General features: G+C 29.8%; 4 protein-coding genes across 9 annotated transcripts in view; 2 read left to right on the top strand and 2 right to left on the bottom strand.

The window, feature by feature from the left end:
- Nucleotides 1–10047, top strand: part of LOC123301697 (GTPase-activating protein CdGAPr) — a 90074-nt gene extending 80027 nt beyond the window's left edge. For 5 of the 6 annotated variants that reach the window (XM_044884560.1, XM_044884559.1, XM_044884558.1 and 2 more), the window contains 3 exons: nt 759–1103; nt 1827–4882; nt 5518–5664. In XM_044884560.1, the coding sequence (XP_044740495.1) occupies nt 759–1103; nt 1827–4882; nt 5518–5593 (3477 nt within the window). In that variant the 3' untranslated portion in view covers nt 5594–5664. Of the gene's footprint in view, nt 1–758; nt 1104–1826; nt 4883–5517; nt 5665–9777 lie in introns of those variants that run through there. The other variant, XM_044884557.1, reaches the window with a different exon arrangement.
- A 120-nt stretch (nt 10048–10167) lies between these two features.
- Nucleotides 10168–12049, bottom strand: LOC123300720 (sodium/bile acid cotransporter 7-B-like). The gene is made up of 6 exons (XM_044883347.1): nt 11775–12049; nt 11496–11715; nt 11267–11417; nt 10930–11173; nt 10433–10558; nt 10168–10358 (listed from the first exon to the last, which is right to left on the bottom strand). Exons 1-6 carry the CDS (start codon nt 11932–11934, stop codon nt 10195–10197), a joined length of 1065 nt encoding a protein of 354 aa, XP_044739282.1. The 5' UTR covers nt 11935–12049; the 3' UTR covers nt 10168–10194.
- Nucleotides 12050–12698: 649 nt separating this feature from the next.
- On the top strand, nt 12699–14145 carry LOC123300498. The gene is given in 4 exon segments (XM_044883080.1): nt 12699–12896; nt 12969–13139; nt 13209–13490; nt 13493–14145. Coding segments are annotated over 4 exon segments (993 nt in total). The 5' UTR covers nt 12699–12787; the 3' UTR covers nt 13924–14145.
- A 1299-nt stretch (nt 14146–15444) lies between these two features.
- Nucleotides 15445–19121, bottom strand: part of LOC123299624 (reversion-inducing cysteine-rich protein with Kazal motifs) — a 37773-nt gene continuing 34096 nt past the window's right edge. The window contains exons 5-10 of the mRNA XM_044881890.1: nt 18583–18942; nt 18387–18520; nt 17963–18221; nt 16886–17828; nt 16660–16808; nt 15445–16598 (exon numbers count right to left, since the gene is read on the bottom strand). Of these exons, the coding sequence (XP_044737825.1) occupies nt 15793–16598; nt 16660–16808; nt 16886–17828; nt 17963–18221; nt 18387–18520; nt 18583–18942 (2651 nt within the window). The 3' untranslated portion in view covers nt 15445–15792. The remainder of the gene's footprint in view (nt 16599–16659; nt 16809–16885; nt 17829–17962; nt 18222–18386; nt 18521–18582; nt 18943–19121) is intronic.

The raw sequence follows: 19121 nt of genomic DNA, 5'->3' as shown, positions 1-19121 counted from the left end.
TTTCGCTGGGTCTGAATTAGCATAGAACTAAACTTTCGTAGATTCGAGACAAAATTTTTTTATCGAACTTTTGTAATTTTTAAGGTGATTTGTAAAGTGACAAGTTTGTGATTTTTTGAAAAAATTCAAAAAAGGTAAAATAATTTGTAGCTGACTTTAATAAAAACGTTTTCTAAGATAATTTTGACCCAAAAATTGCGAAAATCAAGTCCATTTTAACGTGAGAGCTACTTTGTTTAAGTTATTAAGTAATCAGTTCCATAGAATTTTTGAAAAATCATGTTTTTATGTTAATAGCATCTTTTCGCTGGGTCAAAATTAGCTTACAACCAAGTTTTTGTAAAAATTCCAGACAAAATAGTATCATCATCACGGCATAGGCAGACCATTATAGTTTCAAATGACTTAAAGGAAGTTAGAATTTGAAAACATGATTAAGCTAGGCATCGGATTCTTTTATGTAAAAAGCTGAGATTACGCAACAGACATAAAGGAGCATAATAGCATTTTTAGGTTACAATGCACTAAATCCTCTTAAACCTTTCTAGAGCCTCCTGTTTAAATATTAATCACGATTAGTTTAGTATTAGTCTACTTTCCTATCTTGCTTTCTTTTGTTATCCTTATTTTATAACCTTGATTGTGCCTTAAATCGTTAGGGTTTGAATTTTAGACTTTATTCAAGAAGTTCTACAAATTCATATATTTTCCTTAAGCTATTCAAAAATATTAAACCCTGTATTATTTCTTATTTTTAGTCATTTCAAGAAAAATCTGTAACAGAATCAGATTTAACAGAAATACGACGTAAATTACGACCAGTAAAATCCGCAGAAAGTTTAACATCAGGACAATCAGAACCGCCTAGCACTGAAATTGATACATTGGGACCATTACATTGTTTAAATAAACCGTCAGGTCATAATCGATCCGTTTCGCATGATTCATATTTTGATACTTTACAAGCGTCAAATAATAATTCCGAAGGATCATTACTAGATTTAAGTGAAATTCAATTAAATTTCGAATTAGAAGAATCAGAAATGCGAATATTCTCCGAAGATGAAAGCTTAGTTAGTTCACCAAGAGTACATAAAGAATCGGTAAGTGTTTATAGATAAAATACTTTCACAAAAGATCACAAGTTTGATGATAATATTCTGGCGTTAAGGTAGTACCAGCATGAAATCACTTTTCGACAGATTTGGCCGAATTTTTTTTCTCGGGTTTATAATAGCTTTATTTATGAATTCCTAAAATTTCATAATTTTTGACCGTTTAGATCGCGAGATATTTAAAGACAAAGTACGCGATTTTGAGGGTCATGTCCCATTTAAAGCATGTAAAATGTCCGGTCTCTCCAACTATTTTTTATGATATTATTATTTATTGAAGAAAAAGTAGAAAAAAATGTTTATACAATACAATTCTAAAAAAAAAATTTAGAAATTAATTTTCACTTTCGAGATATTAATTTTGACGTAAATTGATCGAAATTGGGACGTTGGCATAATTATTTCCCATTTTAAACGGTCAAAATTTCTGAAACTTTGGGAATTAATAGTAAGCATTATTAAATTCTTAAATTTAATTTTTCGTTAAATTCTGTCGAAAAAAAAATTGTACCATTGCTTTAACATAGAAACTGCAAATACCATGCTGGAACTACGTTAAAGGGAATGAAGCAGCGGACTTCATTCCCTTTAACGCGAGAAGGGTCGTCTCACACATCTCTTTCACCTGAGTCTGTCATTCCAATAGCAAGATCCAAAAAGGCACAAGAATTATGAAACACAAAGATCTTACTCTGTATTTTTATTTTTTAGGGCACACGAAAGGTTTTACATCGTGCACGACCCGAAGATTTCAACAGTCAAACAAATTCAAGTAACCCATCACCGAAGAAACAACCTCGTGTTATACTATCACCAGAAAGTCAATCCCGGAAACGTTCACGTCTTGAAGATCAACTCTCGGATATACTTTACATAGATTGTAACACACCAGAAAATATGATATCTACAACGGCCATAGTACATACACATCCAGAAAAAACACCAATTAAAACACCTGCATTAATAACAGACGATCCTATTGAACCAAAAAATAAATCTCCACGAAATTCAAATGAAATACAACAGATAAAAGCACATCCTGAAGAAAATCTTGTAAAACCTGAACCTGAGAATTTATTTAAAAAGAATACAAATCGAAATTCATTAAACCTAGAAAATTATAAAGAAAAGAATTTAATACCAAAATCGTACACGGAAATGGATTTAAAAAGAACGTTGCAGATTCCATCATCGTCAGATGTATGTAGTGAAGTTAGTAGTACAAATATATCACCACAAACGCCAAATTATAATCGTTTGTATGGTGAAACAACGGATTCAAGTGATTCGACAACAACAACACCAAATCAAATTTCACCAGATTTTAGTTTAACAGAATCACCTGGTGAAATTAGTTATAAAATATTTAATCGAAATTCGGGAGAGACAAAAGATATTAAAATATCCAACACTTATGAAAATATTGCAAACGAATTGAGTAACAATGGAATTATATCCCCGAAAAAGACACCAAGTAGTCCTACTTACGAAAATGTTTTAACCACAATTAGTATCACTTACAGCTTAAATTCCCCATCCAAGAATAAAACATTCGTCGATAAAAAACAAAGTGATACAAATATTTATGAAGATATCGAAATAAATTCGGAATTAAAAGCAACAATTCCAACATCTGTTGCAAATTTACCGAATCGTGAAGCTAGTCAACCCACAGAAATTGTATATAGAACAAAAGTAACAAACATTGATGAATTACTTGCTGCACAGAAACAAAAATCATCACCAACATCACCTAATGCAGTAAAAACAACGTCTCCGCCAGCGGCACGACCTACATCATTATCATTTTCCCCGGATTCAAATCCAGCAAATTATGTTAGTCCAATTCGACCGATTTCACTTAGTTTTCAAGCGAATAATTATGCTGAAAATTCCGAAACACCAATTTATGAAAATGTTGAAGTGAATGAGGAGGATAATAGTCAAAGTTTCCCAACAAGTCCATCAAAACCAATTCTATTAAATGAAAAAAGAAAATCATGTGAAAATTCTGTTGATGATGACGCTATTTATCAACAAGTGAAATATTTTCGACGATCAATACATGAAATTAACGAATTATTAGACAAACCATTGAGTGTATCCTCAAATAACTCGATAGTAAATAGTCCTGAACAAATACAGGATGTACCCAAGCTTAATTCAATAGTGAATAGTCCTGAACAAGTACAGGATGTATCCAATTCAATAGTTGAACAAACTTCAACCCCTGAAAAACTTCAGGAAACCGATGTTACAGATAGTTCGACCCCTGAAGACGTGAAAATTGTACCTGAAAATAATGTACAATATATAGAAAATAGTAGCAATATTGTAAATATTGAGCAAGTTGTAAATGAGAATGATACTACTGCGCATGTGTCTGTTGTGGATGTGTGTATGCCTGAAGAAAATGAGGAACGATGTAAAATAAGTGACGAAGAAACAATTGATAATATGTCCGATAAATTTGATTCATTGGAAATGGAAAAAACTGTCATTATTGAAGAAGAAAATGAAAATGAAGAATCTACTCCACCCCCGAAAATTGAATCACCAAAAGTAAAACCACATCAACGACATCGAACAGAAAGTGTACGAGAAATCGCGAACAAATTTGAAAATTTGGATCCAACATCATCTTCAGAATGTAGTTCAATTGTTTTAAGATATAAAGATATAAATGGTCGTGATAGTTTACCCCCATGTTTACGTCATGCACGACATACGAAATTATTAAAAAATAATCCAAAAGCTCGATCGCTAGATGAAAATGAATTTATTCGTGAATTCGTTACAAAACCATTAACTACGTTCAGTCAACAAGCGATTATAAATCAAACTACATCAGCATCACGACGAAAATCGTTAGATGAACGATTAAATCGTTTTACAATTGCACAACCTAAACAATTAAATCAACCAAAAGTATTACCCGATACAGCTAAGAAATCACCGGATTTTCATTCGTTACATTCATTTCATGCGAAAAAATCAACGGATTCGTTATCGTCGTCGACATCGTCATTGAAGCAAAGTAATATTCTTAAAGATATAAAAAATAATACCAAAGATCATGATGAATCAACGGATCAACATCCTTCGTTATCATCAACAAGTTTGAATAGTACAACAGATTTTGAGAATCCTCAATTAAATCGTGAACGAATCGAAAGGTATAAAGAGGAACGTCGTAACTTTTTACGTGAGAAATATCGTAGTGAATCATTTCGTGCAGATAATAAAGATCAAGTGTTAACACGATTAAAATCAAAGATTAAACCTCGTGGAGAAGAAAATAAAGATGATGTCGTTGAAGATGACGTAAATCGTCGTAACAATAAATTAAAATCGAACAATGAAAATATAGAATCTCCTGTATTAAACCAAAGAAATATAAAACGCAATGAGAAAATTATTGATGGTTGTGAAGTGATAAAAAATAATCAAATTCGTAAAAATAATACAATTATCAGTGATTATACAAAAAAGTTTAGTGGAAGTGATAATAATACTGATAAAAGTAATAATACAACAATGGGAACAATTCGTAGTGATAATATGAATAATGAGAAAGGTGTACGAAAAAAAGATTATTTTGATAATAAAATTACACAACGGCGTGAAAAGACTGAAGAATTAATATGTGCATCAAATGAAATACGTCGTCATACATTTGATACGTTAATGGCGCGTGAACGAGACAGTGAATTTGATCGTGAAAAACGTATTAGTTTAGATTCAAAATTATCTAATCGTAGTCCAAAGTAAGTATTTTTTTTGTTTTATGCATTTTTTTTATACTTGCAACAGGATATAACTAAAACGGATGTATGTGTAAAATACTATTTTAACTGATGTTCAAAGATAATCAATATCGTCATCGAACTGCTTGTTGGATTTAGTTCATTCTAAATAATTTCGTAGAAAAGCAAACCTGTAAATGCTGCCATTTATTTAACGCATTTCCACTAACTAGTTAGCTGTTCAAGCTGTTTCGACATTTGCTTGGCTTGTCTCTTCCAAGACAAAATGAAAAATTTTGATTAAGACTGTTCTTTTTTAACCATACTTTTCAATTTTGTACGATGATTTCTGTGACAGTTGGGTCGACGAAGTAAAACTTTAACGAAAAAACATTGCCGGACAGGACGTTAAAAATTCACTTGAAGCACTCGATATTTGGAATCAAAATGCTTCGCTAGCAGTTTTAGTACTGACAACAGCGACGAATGAATGCTCCTTTTAAACTTTGTGTTGTCTCAAAAGCGAAAATATTTCGAAACTTTTAGGTTTGACTCCTAAGCACCCTCCCCCCCCTCTTCCCCTCCGTGTACACACACTTGATTCAGCTGCATGCAAATTGTAATTCAAATGATAACAATTAATTTTTAATTTTCAGGAAAGAGAAACGTTCTCCATCATATATAAAAGATATGACTGCTATGTTTGAATCAAAGTCGAATAATCAATCATAAAAATAGATGTTAATATTATTAATTTATTTAATATTTGATGATATACGTTGTTAAGTTTTTATTATTTAATTAATTCATAATATTATTAATTATTCTATACATATTATATAAATTTAATTCTACAAGGACAAGTTTTTGATGATAACTTGTACTAAAAACAAACAAAAAAATGAAAAACAAAACACGTACATATTATATTTAAAACAAAAATAATAATAATTCTTCTGAAAGTTAAGCTTTTAAAGCATTATAAAATAATAAATACAAATATTTTTTAAAGAATGTCAAAATATTCCCGAGTTAATTAAATTTTTGAATAAATAAATAAATAAAAATAGAGACATCATCTTTAAAGTTAGTATTGATATGAAAGCATAGTCGGGTAAGAGATCTTTGTCAAAATCGAAAAAATAAGAGAAACTGAAATGTTCATCGCATTTATTATGGTGCGGGGATAAGATCCTTCATTTTTGGCCTAAGAAGTGTCCGAATTGTTTTAGCTTACGGTCACTCTAGCGTCGATTTAAATGCCCTTTTTGCGGACGTTTATTGGAATTACATAATGTAATTATTTCTGATATCAATACGTATTTTAAAGACAACCTATAATAATTATTTCTGTACGCAACAAAAGTCGATTTCGTTTTCTTCCAGGAGAACATTAATCAACCCACATAAAAAATTACGAAACATGAAAATTCAATAATTGATCCTCTTCAGTTTATTTTTAAAATTCCTTATCGTTTCACATGCAAGCCGTGTGTATCATGCAAAACTTACTAGAGATATCGAGATGCGAGTGTTAACTTTTTTTTATGATATATAATAGCTCAGACATCTTTGTTACGCACAGAAATAATTTAAAAGGTATTTTGTGATTGATTAATTGATGAAATATTTGAGGTAATAATATTGCATTTCTTTTCTAATCTACGTACAGAGTGCACAACAAGGAGAGGTAACTTTTCATTCATGAGTTCCATGAAAATCAGTGAGCTTGGGACTTTTTGAAACACTCTGTATAACCCATAAACAAAAACAAATTTTTTTTACATTTGAAACATGTTTGATTGGTTAGAGAATATTTAATTTTATAAACTAAAAAAACAAATTTCTAAGACTGTATTTCAATTTTTTATTAATGAATATTTATTAAGAATGGACAATCTGATCAACTTTTTTATACAAAAATATGAACAAAACCGATTTCGTGTGCAAATTCATTTTAGGAGTGCTTCGAACGCGCCTTTTTAATTAAAAATATTGTGTGAAAATTCAGATGAAAAATACTAAACATTTTTAACGAATCTCATATGTAGTTTAGAAAAACTGTGTCATTCGAAATTCGCTATTTTCCATGCTTTTTTTTTAAGAATTGAAGTAAAATTTAGGTTGCACTTGAAATCATTAGCAATTGAACAAATTTTGTTCGAACAAGTTAGTCCGATTATGATTGTACAAAAACAATCGTATTTAAACGATTTTTCGATTTAATTATTATTTTCTAAGAAAATGATTTATTGTTGCCTCACAGTATTTATTGTATATAATAAATAAATAAACACATCACATAATTAATTAATAAAAGCATTGTTTTGCCTGTAATAAATTAATTAATAATATATTTCAAAAAAAATAGTAATTTTTAATAAAAACGGTATAAAAAGAACTTAGATTTCTTTTTCTACTTCTATTATTTTTCTACTTAAATAAAACTATTAGTCAATATTTCTTTTTAAATATTTTTGATTCTTTGACTTAGTAATTTGTGGATGTAGTAGAAAAGCAACATATTCCCGGACGACTGTGGAATTTAATCGCCGAGGCGACAGTCGAGTCCAAAATATAACCATAAGGGTTCGGGAATGTAGTTTTCCTATGAAATGCGCACGCCATTTTTTTTGAATTGTTAAAAATAGCGACTTTCTAACATATTGAAGAAATTTTGATTTAGTAGAAAAATTTTAGAGTGGAAAACTAAAAAGTGGAATTCTTTTTTTGTCATTAAAAACAATTTCAACAACCAATCAAAATAAACCAAAAAAATAAATTGCTTTGTTTGAGAATATTGTAGAAAAAAGAAAAAACCTTATATAAAAAAAAACTATATACAACTTATATATAAAAATAAAAATATTTTTGGAAGTTCTTAGGCTTTTAGAAAAAAATAAAAAAGTATGTATTATATATTTGAAAAAAAAAGAAGATTAAATTGCAAATTGTATTTCTCACAACCATAATTTTAGGCATTTTAATATGTGCCAATATATTTAAAAAGATAACTAAAAAAAATAAATGAAAAATATATAGTTTAGGCTTTTGACGAATAATTAAAATTTAGAGATGACATTTTTAATAATTAAATTCCATTATGATGTTCGACTTTTTCCATTATTTATAACAAAATATATTTAAAATGGCAGCTTTTTTAAATAATTAGAACAATTGACAAAAATAAAAATATCGAATAATATTAACAATATTTTCAAATCCATTCAAATATTTTCTGCTGGTTCATTTTATATACCAGAAGAGATTTTGAAACTTGAAATTTTGATCGTTAGTTGCGTCAAACAAGTCAAAAGGAAGGCACAAATAAATGTTAATGTTTTTGAGCGAGTTCAAAAGGGCTTATCTTATGACAGTATTAAATTTGTTATTGGTTTTCAGGATTATTTCAAAGTGTAAAAAGATTTTTTATTAAATACTACTAAAGAAAACTGTAATTAGAAAATAATTCCTTATATAAAAATTTCTGAGATAACTTTTAACAATCTTGAAGGTCAAACTCAAAATTAGTTTTATTTCCTGGAAAAGATAAAACGTAATTCTATGTTCACTACTGTTTCTTTGTGTACGGCCCTTCTCATAAAAATTTGTCTTCCCCCCTTTTTTAAGTTTTCGTAAATCAGCCTGGCACCCTCTTATGGTACTCATCTTGAACAAATTTGTCTTTTTCATCTCGAACAAATCTGTCTTTTAATGGTTAATCCGTTACTGGTTTTTAGAAGAAATCAGCAGAAAATATTGTACTGGATGTATTCGAATCTTCCAAAAAAGAAACATAAAAAAATAGGACTTTGTTAATATTATTGCTTAACACTTCAACAGTTATTAAATAATAGAATACTGACAATAAATTTACCCCAAAAAAAACTGTATTTGTATAAAAAAAATAATAATTTTTATATTTTAAAATCAACAAAAAAAATATTTCTGTAATTTTTTAGCTCTTATCAAGCTAATAAAAACAATGAAATAAAATTTCTCCTTGAACTAAAAATAATATAACATTATTCGTCACAAATTTCCAAATGCAATATTTATAAAAAAATATTTATAATTTTGTTCATATAAAAAAATTTTTTTTAAGGAATTAGAATCCCATTTTTCTTTTTTTATTTATTCAATTTAATTTTTTTTATTTTTATCGAATCAAATTTTACTTTTGAATCAAAAATATGTTTTCTACAATTTATTTTTTTCAAATAATTATGATTTTTATTTAAAATTGGTCGTTTGACTTAACATAAAGAAATGCTTTTGTTTTCTATAAATCAAGTTTATAATTTTTTGTTGTTTGAAATGAAATTTAGACTTTTTTTTTGAATATTTTTGTATTAATTGAGAAAGTGTTTTGCAATGCTCACCTTATATTTTTTCTCGTAAATAATTAAAATCCCCCCTGTATTGTTTACTAGTTGTAAAAGAATTTATGTTATTGAGCTGAATAGCTTCACTTTTTTTGTATCTACTTTTTTTTTTTTTTTTTGCTTTTTTTTAAATGTTAAAATATTTGTTTAATATTTTTTTAATAAATTATATTGTATATAAATTTTTAATGATTTTCCTGTACAAACCTGCACCTTTCTTTAAATGGTATCTTAAAAAGTTCGTTAAAATTTCGATTTTCCCCATTTTTGAAACTTATTTTATTGAGCTGTGAAGCAGAGGCGCAAATTCAAATGATATAATAATCTTAATACAACCAACATGGGTGCTGAAAAGTATACAAAACAAGTGAAGTTTACAATACTTAAAAATCTCCCGAAAAATTTTTCGGGTACGGAATCCTAAACTCTGAAAGTTCACGATTGATTAAAACGTTGTAAAAACATCAATTTTGAAATTCACATAACATCCAATAACTGTGGTACCTATTCAATTTTTCCCTTATTTTGCAGAATCAGTCTAATTTCTCCCAAGCAAACAACAAATGTTTGAAGTACGTTCGTGACAATCATCGAACATTAGCAGCGTAATGAGGATGACTATTTTTGTGACTATCGCCATTATATTATCAAGAGATTTTAAACCACTCTTAGCATACAAGGCTTGTTGGTGAATGTTGCAGTGGAAACGATTGAAATAAACTTATGAAACCATTCAAAAATTGAAATCATTCGCATTCGTTCGTAATATAGCACTCCATAGTGATTTTTGTGATCGGTGGCGTGCCCAAAATATTGTGTCACGTGCCATTGGTTCACCAACCCTGTTCTAGGCAAGTACAATAAAACACTTTGGTTTAAAACAAACTTATTTATTAAATAAATTAATCTTTTGGGATGTTACAAGTTACAATATTTCTAAATACATTTTTACACTGGTAATCGCTTATTCCTACAATCGCGTACCCAGTCTTTCAATTGCGTAGTCATTAAACCACCTAAAATGATTTGAGCGGGATGATAAACTAATAGCGGAAGGCTAATTTGACTTAAATGCGAATATCCATGGAACATAATTCTTAAAATTGGTATACCTAGAATAAAAAAGAAACAAATTATTTTAATGCGTTTATTTTATTTGTTATTTACGTTGATAATTATCAATTACCTAAAGTTAACGATTTATGAGTTGAGCAAAATATAATTGCTACTACTTCTGAAGGAGAAAATAATTTTGGAAAATTACTTGCAATTGAATAACTCATTGCCATCATTAAAATTTGTAGTACTAGAACTGGAAAATATAAAGAAGTAAATATTAACACTATGGCTCCTTTCAGATTGAATCATACCAGACTCGCTTTTGCTTCAGTGGAGATTCAAACGTATTTCAAGGTTTATTAAAGTGAGGGGGTTAGATTTGCTAAGTGAATCGCATAGATAACATCAAAAAATTCATTTTCAATTTTTCGAAACAGCTACAATTTTGTCGACTCTGTGATATTTATTGAATTAATTATCTAATATAGAATAGATTAGCACCGGAAATGAAAATCGCGATGCACTAGCAAATTTTTCCTCAATTAAGTCAAGATTGAAATACTTTTTAGCCCCCTCCGAGGTAAAAGCGTGAAAATGAGGAAAATCTGCCACCATCTATTTTACCTAAAACAATCGTGACAAGTATATCGATGGCACTCAAACCCATTTCATGAGTCATAAAAGTATCACAAAATGTGGTGTAAATAATAAATAGTAATAAAATTTGTCCAATATTATTTAAAGGAATACCATGACCACGAAATTTTGAAAATTTTCGTATTAATTGTCCAATTACCAAGGGTCCTAGTACTGTTATTATCAATTGGATGATTGTATTAACTAAGGGTACGACGGTGGTTGAACCTAACTGAAAAAATCAAATTTTCCAAGTTAACATCAGAAACTTTGGTAAGTGGCCGCCACTTAAAGTGTTATGGCCACTTTTATTCACGGGACTTACTGTTATTAATAACGCAAGTGGTGTTATTAGAATGCCAAGAAAACTGCCTAACACCGAATTAAATATAGCAGTTGTTTCATTTCCATGCGATGCTCTTGTTAAAATAACTGCACTTGAAACTGGTGGAGGCATACAAGCAACAGTTAGCATGCTGAAAATCGTATGTGATTTTTATATTTTAGGGAGTTTTTCGGCGGTTTATCGAGAAATGTTCAGTGACAAAACTTACCCTTTAATAATCCATGAATTTACCCCTAAAAATAATAAAATACTGGACCAGAAATGTGTAAAAACTGGAATTACAATAAAAGTGAAAATTTGTATAAATAAATGTAATTTATATTGTGTCAAAGTTTGGAATATATCTTCAGTTTTCAACGATAAGCCACTTATTAGAAATATCACAGATACAGCCCCGTATTTCACGGTATATTCTGGTTTTAAGACACCTTTAAAAGAAAACCAAACTTATACATCTGTTGGATTTGTTAAATAGATCGAAAATTACCTCCTTTGGTTCCTATATTAGGCGCTATTGCCGCAAATATTATAGAAAGTAAAATACCGAGTATAAACCAATGTTTTCTTAATAAATCCTGTAATCGAACATTTCGATGACCTTTTTTACTCGTTTGAGATTTCATCTTTGATATTTCGGCGAATTTCATGTTTCAAATTCGATAAATTAGCTTAACAATCTAAAAAATCTATTTTGTTTAGAAATAAACATTTTTTGAAATATGCACACGTCGAAAACGTCACGAATCAAAGTCAAAGTTTCAAAGTACGATACGATTACTCAAATTTGACAGAAAAGACCGTATACCTATAGTACGGAAGCCTGAATGGCTCACAATCAATTTATGAGAAAGTGGCGCTACAAGTGCACTTGTGACTTGTGGTATTATGGAAACGAATCTTTTTGAAGAACGAAATTTATGGAAACGAGCCTTTAATTAGACACTACCGAAACTGCCTGTAATTATTAATAATTATTTGTCTGGATTTAATAATAATATGATAATGTTTATAATTTGTCTTATGTATATAGTTAGTTCAAAATTTTCTTAAGTATTATTTAAAAAATATAATTATTTAATTGTTGATGTTTTTCTTTTGCATCTACACATTTCTAATTTGTAACCTTTAAGAGTATTGTTAAATGTTTATTATGACGTTATAATTAGAAATCTGCACATGACAAAATACCGACATCTTCAAAAAGATTCGTTTCCATAATACCACAATTCACAAGTGCACTTGTTGAAAGTGAACTAGTGGCTTTTTAAAAGTTGGTTTTAGACTTGTGGGTAGTACACATTTAAAAACTAAGCTAGTGTAGCGCCACTTTCTCCTAAATTGATTGTGAGCCATTCAGGCTTCCGTACCTATAGTGCTGCCCCAAGTGGCCGTTCATTTACCATGTCAAAATTGACATAACCACAATGTTCTCAATTATTTTTTAACTTTTCGTAAAATATTAATTGTTTCAAAAAATGCGTTTGAACAATTTTCCTTCTAATGTTTAGTAAAAAAGAGGATTTAATTCGTAAAACCGGTGAAGATGGTATTGGACGATTACAATATTTGGAAACGTTAGTAAAAGAGTTCAATGAAACGAAATCGAAAGGTACCAAAATTTTGTATTTACAGTTTGACGAAATTTTAAATTCCCCTATTCATTTTTCTCATTATTTATTAGATGCTAAAAAACAAATATTGGCTAATTTAGCAAATTTTGCATATGATCCAATAAATTACGAATATTTTCGACGTTTACAAATCATACCATTATTCTTGGATGCAATATCAAGTTCAACAGATGAAACCATTATATATTTTTCAAGTGCTGGATTATGTAATTTATGTTTGGGTATGTATTTTTTTTTGGGCATCGTTAACGATTGTTTTCCTTTTCTTAATAAGTAGTTTTAATTTTTAGATCCATTAAATCAGCAGATAATTCATCGGTATGATGGTATTAAATATATTTTATCAACAATATTAAATACAACAATTGGTGTTAATAATCACGACGAAACATTATTAAATTGTTTAACAACGTTAATGTATTTAACAACATCAGAAACTCAATCACAAATCATTAAAAATTCACAATTAAAAACTCAACTTGAACATTTTGTACAAGACTCGAATAATATTCGTATTAAAAATTTAGCTCAAATCTTTTTAACCGATTATTTCCAATTAAAATGTACGCCTTAACGAAAATTCGTAATATTTTAAACCACAATAATTTTAAACAATTTAGTACGATTGTAAATACGAGAAAAAAATTCAATGTTGGTGATAAAGTGACTATTGGTCGAAATATATCGATTGAAGATGTGAAATTATTTTCTGAAATGACCGGTGATTTTAATACAATACACTTTAATGGTGATAAATCAGTGATACATGGTGCATTTTTAAATGGATTAGTGTCGGGGGTTATTGGTAGTAAATTACCAGGACCGGGGACATTAGTTGTTGAACAAACATTAAAATTTCCAAATAAATGTTATGTTAATGATTATATACAAATTACGGTCGAATTAGTTGAAATAAAAAAGATCATACATTTTGTGAAATATGTTTGTATGGTTGATGAGAAAATTGTTTTAGAAGGTAATGCAAAATTAGTTTTTAAAGAATAAGTGTCGGAATAGAATGATTTTGTCGATGACTTGATGTGAATTTAGTAGCGTGAATGATTACACAGGTCTGCAAACAAAATTTTTTTGTCAGCTGCATGAGATATTTTTACTAAATTATATGTTTTAGAATGCGCTGATTTCAGAAGTGATGGCCATTCTATCATAATATTATTGTGAAAATTTAACAAAAAAATTAATAAATTGTAATGATCTATTTTTGAACTGTCCTATGGAATTTGATCATTTAGTTTCCTATTTAATACCCTCAAAGACTTTCGGATTTCAATTTTCATTGTGTTTTATATATATTTTGTAATGGAATAATTCTCCCCCCCCCCCCCAAAAATTCAATTACACAGACAATTGGATCAAGATAAAAACTTCATCTTTATGCTCTCAAAGTGAATATAAACTCCATGGAGTGATGGTAGAAATTATGAAGTGAATTGTAGAAGAAAGTTTTAAGAAATTAGCAAAAAAGGTAAGTTATTAGCATTTTATTGTTTAAACAATTATATTAGAAGAAATATCGATAAAAAAGTCAATAAATAAAATAAGTATAAATAGTTGCGTCAGTCGTAAGCGGTAAGTGATACAGAGAAAATTATTCTACAAAAAAGACAGGAAATATAATTATCTGCAATAAAGATTATTACCAAATTTAGCCTTAAGTACACGGTTACGGAGAAATCCGAGAATATTTTTAAGATCTCAGCGCCGTGGTAGTAAAAAAATGAACACTGATAATTTTCATTGAATAAAAAGGTTATAGAAGGATTATAGGATGCGTTGATATATTTATTTTGTTTAATTAAAGTGTGTTCCTGTGCTGTTGACATTTGTGTTTTTCTTGTAAATTTTGTACTTTATCATGTTATCCTTTTCTTTCTTGTAAAATGGATTGAACAGATTCTCATTCTTGATGTGAGTATTGTTGCGGAAATTTCCAGTTTAGCCATGCCATTCCTTTTTACTTTTTGTCCCGTCTTACGAAATACATGTAAAATAACATTTACTGAATTAAACTCAGCCAATTATTTAAAGGCAAATTTGATGTTCAAATAAATTTATGGTAATCTTTATAAACAGCATATAATTAGCAACCATAATTATGGCGAAACATTACATCTGTATAATATTCTTTGTCTATAAAGTGGCCTGTAAAAAGGTTCCAATTAAAATCTGTAGATAGAGCCTTCCTTAGTAGAATTAAATGCGCTATAATGCTTTCTATGCATTTACATCCATTATTCACAAGAGTAACGAGTTTCTCTATTACCTGGAAGGAAAATTTACAGGCTGTAATCCCTAAAAAAACGTAAATACACCACAAATATTCGCTCATATCATGGCATATATAAGGGGATGCAAAAATAGATATATTCTTATAAAAAGTATTAAAGAAATGATAAATTTATTTTAAAAAAAACTTTATTGAGTATAAAAATGAGTATAAATATTTATTATATATAAAATTTTATTAGAAATATATCACAGTTTAAAATTTATTTGGCTGCATTTAAATTGGTAAAATAAAACAATTTGACTAAATTAAAGCATTAAATTTTGGCACCATTTTTTAAACATTCAACAAAGACGTTCCTTATTTGTCAAATTATTAATTTGACTGAAAATATTTACAATTTTAGGATCTTTTAATGCCATGAAAAAAATATTAATCAAAACATCAGAATTTCTCTGTTTCTAACGTAAGTTTTTCAGTTTAGAACGATTCGTGAAAGGGATTATTTTTTATGTGCAAACGTGCGTGACGTAACTAAACTCCCAGGCTCTTTGTCGAACTAAACACCATGGATCCCGGGGGAAATCATCTAGATTCTAGACAATAACATACTCGAGTGCTATATTTTAAAAATAATAACGACTGAAAATTGTTATACCAAATGACACAGCCAGATAAAATCGAATTTGGTCATAAAAATTATATAAAACGTATCCTGAATTATTTGAATTTGTAGAGTGCACAATTGTCGCAGCTGTTAAAGCACTTAAACTTAAATCACTAGCGATACGTGGACTATGTCGACGTATTAGACTAGCAATTTTTTCCGCTTCACGAACACATGCATCCAATTGTAATTTGGATGGTTTTAATTCAGTGGATTGAACCATTACAAAAATATCTGATTCAATACTTAAATATCCCCTTAAAACACATTCGCTAATTTGTATATGTCTCTCTAAAGATTGTAACATTGATTGTAAGGTTAATGAGGTAATCGAATGACCTTTTAACGCATACAATGCACGATCAATTTGTTTTCTGGAATAAATAATTTTCATGGCACCTGCACACACCGGACAACAAGCACCTGGTGGAGTGTATCCAATACAATTTTTGCTAAGTAAAGATTTGCATTTAATTTCTTCGTTGCATTGTTTTTTCATTTTATCTCCGATTAAACCAATCGCCTGACAGACACCATCGTAATCAACACTAACGTAATCAGCCCAAGCTGTACATTCTGAAGAATATGTGACACCATTTATACCACAAACAGGTCCAGAAATACTACATTTAGAAAAACAATGACCTCGATGGGCGATTTGTATGTTTACATTTCGTACAAAACATGGACTTGGATACTGAAGATTATCTACGTCACATACTGTATTTTGGTATTTGCTTAAACAATCAGGCGCTGTTATATTCACTGAAAGAATAAATTAAAATTAGCAATGAGGTTTATTATTTCTGTTTATGTTCATAATTACCACACTCATACTGTGTACATGGTTTATGTAACATCGAAAGACAAACTTTCGGATGAGGAATGCAAATTTCACCTTTACCACAGTTAGCGAATTGACATGGATCTTTACAGGGTCCAAATTCAAAATCTGCTTCACTTAAACCAACACATCTGCAAAAAAAAAACCAAATACTCACTGTGTAAAATGATAAACTAATGTGTTTTCGTGCGAAATAAATTAATCATACCTGGCCAGACATGAGCTTGGATAAGTTTTTCCATTACGTCCACAAACAGGAACATGATGCGGTGGACAATTACATGGCAATGTTGTGAATGCTGGGTCGGGACCACCCAATGCTAATACTTTGCATTGTCGTTTACTACAAACAATTTCACCAGCAAAACAACTGCATACATTACAATCCACATGAAAAAATTGACCATGTTCAATTTTTCGATTACCCAATTTACATGCATCCAATGGAATACATGGTAATGGTTGGCATAGTTCAATATTTTCCTGGACACATTTGCAAACTTTTAAGCATCCATATTTTCCATTTGTATTTGGCACACGAACATAGGTTCCATGAGGTACTAAAAATTGGGATACTTTACCCAATTTGCATCCAACTTGGCATGTGTATGGTAGGCAATTACGACCCAAACAATTATGGTTTACAGTACAAACTTCATTCATAGCGCATGGATTATTTTTACATGGTGATGTGATTAATTGTTTTGGATTCTTTATCAAATTATCTGATGGTTCCAAAAAAGGTTGCAACGAAATGCATGGATCATTTAAATCATCCGGAGATAATTTTGCACATATTGATGCAGCTGTATATTCCGATGGAATTCGTGACCAATCCATACATTGTGATAAAATATTGTAACAATCTTCACGGCAAATCCGATTAATATGTGCTCCCCTGGAACACGGTTGTATTTGAAGAGTACATGCTACAACTCGCCAAATATTTGGAGAACATCGGGAAATATTTCGCATTGGTAAATTTAAATAATTTAAAATACTTAAATTGCCTTGAGATTGCCAAAATGCCACATCAAAACGAGCAGCTTCATCTGCGTGTTTGTTACAGGATCGAAATAATTCGGTTGGACGATTGTTGAAGTTTGTGCAAAAATTTAAACCATCACATCCCAATTCGCATGGTTCTTCAACTGCGAAAAAACAACTAAATTAATTATCACTTAAAATAAGTTTATTAGAAGAAAATTTCACCAGTTTTCTCTAGATAAAATGAAAACTGTAGATTAAAAAAAACAGGAGTAACCAATTGCGGACTTTTGCTTACCTTCACTGTTACAAGTTCGTAAATTTTCTTCAGCTATTTGTGATAAACATTCTCGATCAAATGTTTCCCACAGCATTGCCCAATCGTTTGCAAATGTTCGGGCGCATAAACGTCGACAGTGTGGTGAAATTGCGTGGTGGCAGCATTGTAATTTTGCTGAATCCATTCCCAGTCGATCAATACGAGATGTCGCTTCCAAATTGGTTTTTTCATCGGGTTCTTGGTCCGAACTTAGAAGAAAACATTGCCATAATTTATCCTATAGGATAAATTCTAATAAATTTTTTCTGACGAAATCTTTTAAAGATTTAGTTCGTTGTAGCTTACAGTTGAGGGCGAAGGGGTAGATTAAAAGTGAAATATGCAAGCAAGGGGTAAGTTTTGCTCAAAAACCTCGTAAAAATTGCGTTAAATGATTACTCACATGCAATAAGGGTGGTCCACATCCGCCGCTCATTAAACTATCAATGATTTCTTGGTAGGTTGTTTGTGAGTTCAAAACATTTCTACAAGTTTCCCAACAAGTTGCATTATCAGTTTTATCACAACAATGGATTACTGCAACAAAATATTTGTCAATAATTAGATGAATTATTTTAGGAAAAGTTATTTTGACTTACAATTTTTTGCATTTTTTGCTGGTGTAACTTTTGTAAAATTTCGTACACACTGTAAAACTTTTGGACTACGTTCCTCACATGCTTTTTTTACACGTATTCGTAAATTTTTCGATGGCATTTGTGATTTACGAAATATTGCTGTACATGCTTGTCGACAATCTGGAGTTCGGGCGGTTCCGCAACATGTGTCTCCCGTTTCTTGTCGTTCCAAACAATTATAAAATAATAATTCATCACTTTGTTTACAACGACCCATAACTTCATCGTGGGATCCTGATGTGACACACGCGTATCGACATTGTTTATTTTGTGGTAGGGAACAACACCAGCGTCCTGACCATTGTTGACCTTTCACTATTTCTAGAAAAGAAATTGAATAATTTACAATTTAAGAAAAAAATTAAATAGTTTATGTCAGTGAAATGAAGAAAATTTTTTGATTCCGAAATGGATAACAATTATTTTTTAGAATAATTTTGAGCCCCAAAAAGACAGAACCGGGTTACTTTGACGATTGGATATCTGGTTTCTGACATGTG

This window comes from Chrysoperla carnea, chromosome 5 (genome assembly GCF_905475395.1).
Source record: "Chrysoperla carnea chromosome 5, inChrCarn1.1, whole genome shotgun sequence".
NCBI lineage: Eukaryota > Metazoa > Arthropoda > Insecta > Neuroptera > Chrysopidae > Chrysoperla > Chrysoperla carnea.
Note: the sequence above shows the minus strand (reverse complement) of the source record. Positions and strands in the feature narration are given on the sequence as shown.

Coding starts and splice junctions, on each gene's coding strand:
- LOC123300720 (XM_044883347.1), bottom strand. CDS start 11,934: ATGAAATTCGCCGAAATATCAAAGATGAAATCTCAAACGAGTAAAAAA. Junction 11,174..11,266: donor CACTTGCGTTATTAATAACA/GTAAGTCCCGTG, acceptor TGATTTTTTCAG/TTAGGTTCAACCACCGTCGT. Junction 10,559..10,929: donor ACTTGTCACGATTGTTTTAG/GTAAAATAGATG, acceptor TATATTTTCCAG/TTCTAGTACTACAAATTTTA.